Source organism: Pituophis catenifer, unplaced genomic scaffold (assembly GCF_029215685.1).
Source record: "Pituophis catenifer annectens isolate HBS135680 unplaced genomic scaffold, rPitCat1.0.hap2 SCAF_14, whole genome shotgun sequence".
NCBI lineage: Eukaryota > Metazoa > Chordata > Lepidosauria > Squamata > Colubridae > Pituophis > Pituophis catenifer.
This window is the reverse complement of record NW_027256894.1, coordinates 19,509,337-19,513,953: the sequence shown is the minus strand read 5'-3', so window position 1 is coordinate 19,513,953 and position 4,617 is coordinate 19,509,337. Positions and strand designations below refer to the sequence as shown.

The 4,617-nt window shown below is 54.1% G+C and overlaps 1 protein-coding gene across 1 annotated transcript in view; it reads left to right on the top strand.

The window, feature by feature from the left end:
• Nucleotides 1–1,119: 1,119 nt before the first annotated feature.
• Nucleotides 1,120–4,617, top strand: part of CELF6 (CUGBP Elav-like family member 6) — a 108,665-nt gene continuing 105,167 nt past the window's right edge. The window contains exon 1 of the mRNA XM_070953774.1: nt 1,120–1,268. Within this exon, the coding sequence (XP_070809875.1) occupies nt 1,120–1,268 (149 nt within the window). The remainder of the gene's footprint in view (nt 1,269–4,617) is intronic.

The window sequence follows — 4,617 nt, the reverse complement described above, 5'->3', positions numbered from 1 at the left end:
GGTCCAATTACTTATCAGACTGAGTTGCTGGCACATTGCTCTGTTCTTGGTCCTGCCTAGCTAGATACCTGATGCAACCGAAGCGGAGATAGACTAGATTTTTGGAAGCCCACCACTATCAATTCCAAACATCTTCCGCAACAATGGTGTCAGAGTTGGTGGGCCGGATGGACAAGGAAGGATGCCAGACCCCTAAGCACTTCCTTAACTCTCCATCACTTGAGCCCTTAGTCGTTCCCGCTTCTCTGGCACTACCCCCCCTCCTCCCTTAGCCAGGGGAGGGGGTGAGTTTCCCCAGGACCTCCCCCTTGAATAAGGGGAAGGGTCCCTCCCCCGTCTCCCTCTGCAAGGGTCCCTCTCCCCGGCGCTGACTGCCTTCCCCGTTGGCTCTCCAGCAGCCCTCCCCCTCCCTCGGCCCCCTCTCCGAAGACCTCCCCCCCTCCCTCCTGCTCGGCTTCCCTTCCCCTCCCACCCCTCTCCCCTTCCTCCCTGCCTGATTGGCCGAAGCCCGTCCTTATGCTAATCATATGCGAATAGTCCAGGGCTAGTCAGCTGACGTCACCGGGCCCAGTGGCCGCCGCCGCCGCCGAGGGAGGGGAAAGAGGGAAAGAGGGAAAGAGGGAAGAGGAGGAGGAGGAGGAGGAGGAGGAGGAGGCGAAGCGGAGCGGAGTGGAGCGCCTTCCGTCGCCCAGGCAAAGCGGGGAAGATCCGGCTGAGCGCGGCGCGGGGGAGTCCGGGCTGGGCAGCCCCCCCACTCCCCCCCCCCGCTTCCCTCTCGCCCTGCTCCGCAGGCAGGCAGGCAGGCAGGCAGGCAGGGCTCGCCGGGGCGGGGCGGCCGGGGCGGGGCAGCGCCTGCTGGGAACATCATGGCTACTCTGGCCAACGGGCTAGCGCAGCAGCAGCAGCAGCAACAGCAGCAGCAGAACCACCACCACCAGCAGCACCAGCAGCAGCAGCAGCAGCCGCCTCCCGCCGGGCCCCCGCCGCCGCCGCCGCCGCCCCCCCCCGCCGCCGCCGCCGCCGCCGCAGGCGGAGAGCGCCGCTTTCAGCACCACGAACAGCGCCGCGAGGATGAACGGGCTGACGGCGCCGGCGCCCGGCCCGGGAGGCTCCATCGCCATGAAGGACCACGATGCCATCAAGCTCTTCATCGGCCAGATCCCGCGGAACCTGGAGGAGACCGACCTCAAGCCCCTCTTCGAGGAATTCGGCAAGATCTACGAACTCACCGTGCTCAAGGACCGCTTCACCGGCATGCACAAAGGTAGGCAAGGCAAGGCTGGCCCCGAGCCCGGAGATCCCTCGCTCGCTTGCTCGCTCGCTGCCTGGCTGCCTAGCTGGCTGGCTGGCTCGCCCGCGCGGACCCCTCCTCCGGCTCCGACGCCTCCCGAGACCCGCCACGCCTGCCCCGCCTGGCCGGGCGGAGGGACCAACAAAGGAACCGCCGCTCTTCGCTCGCTCGCTCTCCCCGTGTGTGTGTGTGTGTCCGTGTGTGTGTGCGCGCCCGCCCGCCCGTGGGTGCGCAAGCGAGGGAGACGTGCAGGTCTACTCGGAAGCAAGCCCGCCAGCCAGCCAGCCAGCCAGCCACGCAGCCCCACGGAACCCTGGTTTTCGCGGGTGGGTGGGGGGGGAGTGTGAGGGGGTGGTGGAAAGTGCGCGTGGCCTGGCGGCCCACGGGAAAGAAATTCACCGAAGCCCCCCCAGCAGCAGGGCTGCCGCCTCGGAAGATGGCACGGAAGGGGTTCGTTCACCCACCGGAGTGTTTGTGTCCTGGAAGGGTTTGGTTCGGGCACAAAGAAAAGACAGGCTGTGCCGAGAGGGAGGGAGGGAGGAAGCCGGCCCTCCCCTCCGGTGCCCCCTCCCTTCCCCACCCTTCCCCTCCCCAGATCGTATCGATAAGCCTGTGTACAAACTTGGGTGAAAGGGTTTTTTTTTTTTTAAACAAGAGAGGATGGAGTTGTGACACGTGGAAAGGGAGATCTCTCCCCCTCCCCCGCAAAAAAAAAAAAAACTCCATACATTTTGGCAGGAAGAAGTTAACACCACCAGCAAAGGCTCCCCCCCTCCTCTCCTCTCCCCCTTTCTCAGGTTGTGTTGCTCTTCGCAATTCGTTGGTTAGGCAAGTGGGCGCCTTCAGTTGGGTTTGCCTCTCTGAGTAAACACACACCTTAGAAGAAGAGGGCTGCACAGCTCCTCACAACTGCAGCCGTGCTCAGATTTTGGACTAAGCTCCATTCATCGTTTTTTCACAGCTTGGCCTGGTCCTCCCGATGGTGCAGCCCCTTTCTTTTTTGCCTGACAATTTACGGGTCCGGGTGCATTGCACAATCTCCTTCCCCCCCAAAAAAAATGGGCTTCGGAAAGAAGAACTGGCTTCCCAAAGGTTGGCCAAATGCAAAGTTTGGCTGGGTGGAACATTGGACGCCCCACCTACACTCTCCCCCCCACCCCCACCCTGAAAGGTTAGCTGGATTTGTGAGAAAAGAAATGAATGAATCAAAAGTGTGTGAGCATGTGTGTGTAACCTGTGTGTAACACGTGTGTATGTGTGTGTGTGAGAGAGAGAAAACAGGAAGCCCAGATCTTCTGAATGAGGACAGGGGATGCTGAACCTGAAGGTAGCCCCTCGGTTTGACTGCAAAGTTTGTTGTGATGTATTTGTGCGTCATGGGGAGGGGGAGTGAGGCTGGGGGTCCTGCATATGCTGATGAAGGAGCGTGTGTATTTGCAGGGGAGGGGGGTTCAGGAATCATGCATAAACACTCTGGATTTGCATCAACCAAATTAGCTTAGGTTGCTTTGGGTTCCCCCCCCCCCCTGTTTTCCGAGTTCTTTGCAGTAGGTTAATCCCTAAAGACAACAGACCCAATAAACCCAGGCACCAAATATTTATCTGTTGGCTTATTACCTCGGCAAGCTTCGTACGTGAATATAGATATGACATCTTTGGCAGTCCTGGTGAAGTGTGTGGCGTGAAGCTAGCCCACCCCATCCAAAAAAAAAAAAAAAAAACCCCGGTTTCCACAACAACTGGCTAAGGAGGTGTAAAGATCTACTATTGGAGGATTTCCTGCTTCTTATTCCTCAGCTGACTTAGATCCGGTGTGAAGACTGGTGAGCATGTGGTAGGACGTGTCTTTCTGTGTGCACACAGCGTATCTTCACACCAGGAGCCCATGTTTGGGTCGTGGCGTGACATTCTTTGCGTGCAGTTCAAGTCATTTTTTTTTTTTTTGACTTCTTGCCATTGGCTGGACAGTTCCTTGCAGGTTTCTTGGCAACCTTTTCTTGAACTGGTTCATCCTTGTCTTCTCCTTCTTCTTAGGACTGAGGAAAAGGGCCTGGCCCAAAGTCGCCTTAGGTCAGGACGAGAGAATTCATGGTCTTCCACTTTGTAGACAAGGGCCTGTAGCAACTACACCAAACAGGCGCCCCATCTCAAGAATGGACTTGTCTACTTCTGAATGCAATCTCCTAGGAGACCCCATTGGGTTCCTACTCTGCGGAATTTCTTGGAGGCATCTAGTTGAGTAGGGATAACAAGATAATGAGTCCTTCGGGAGTAGGGCGGTATACAAATTCAATTAATAATAATAATAATAATAATAATAATAATAATAATAATAATAATAATAATAATAATAATAATATTTATTCATCTGGCACCATGCTTATGGTGAGGCTAGAACTCCCAGCTCCCAGTTTCTAGGGACTTTAACTCCTATTTGAAGCAGGCTCAATATCACCATACCTGCCCAATCTGATTAGTATTTTAGTGTTTTAACAGGCAGCAAAGTTGTGTGTGTGAGAGAGAGAGAGGGGGGGAGGGAGGGGGGAGGGAGGGAGGGTGTATTCTGCAATCCACTTTCACTTTTCCAAAGAGGACCATTCTTCTTTGTCACCTCAAAGTTAGAAAGAGGTGGACTTACTCATAAAAATTCTCGATGTTTAATTTTACTGAAGGTCAGAAATCAATTATCACGGAATTAGTGCGTTCACACAGGCAAAATGGGTCCTGTTAGGTCCTTGGGAGCGATTTCTAGGAGCTAAAATGGAGGATAGGGGGAAAAAAAAAAACCAACAACGAACAGATACCGTAAGAAGCAAAAGTAGGCTCAGGGTTGCTTAAGAATGCTTGCATTTCACTTTTTCTTCCCCCAAATAGCAGGTTCTTCTACTCCACGTTATATTTTTAGCTCCACTTCTTGGAAGTTATCAGCAGAAGGCTCTCGACTGTCCATTAAATGCAGAGATGCGTTTAACTCCCTGTTACATGTATGACCAACTCTTTGGCGTTTTAGCCACAAGAGAGGGAAAGCATTTGGTTAAAGGCTGAGATCTTACAGCTCTCTGAATTCAGCAAGACTTTTCTTTTCCTAAGTAAACATGTAAACATTTCCTAAGTAAGCCTGACTAGGTGGCTCAGTGGCTAAGACACTGAAGTTGTCAATCAGAAAGGTCGGCAGTACGGTGATTCGAATCCCTAGTATACATCTCTTGTGTGAGCAGGGGGTTGGATTAGATGACCTCCGAGGCCCCTTTCAACTCTGTTACTGTATTGCTCTAATTCCTAAGGAAATGCGAACAACATTTTAATCAGAAGTTATAACTCTGTGT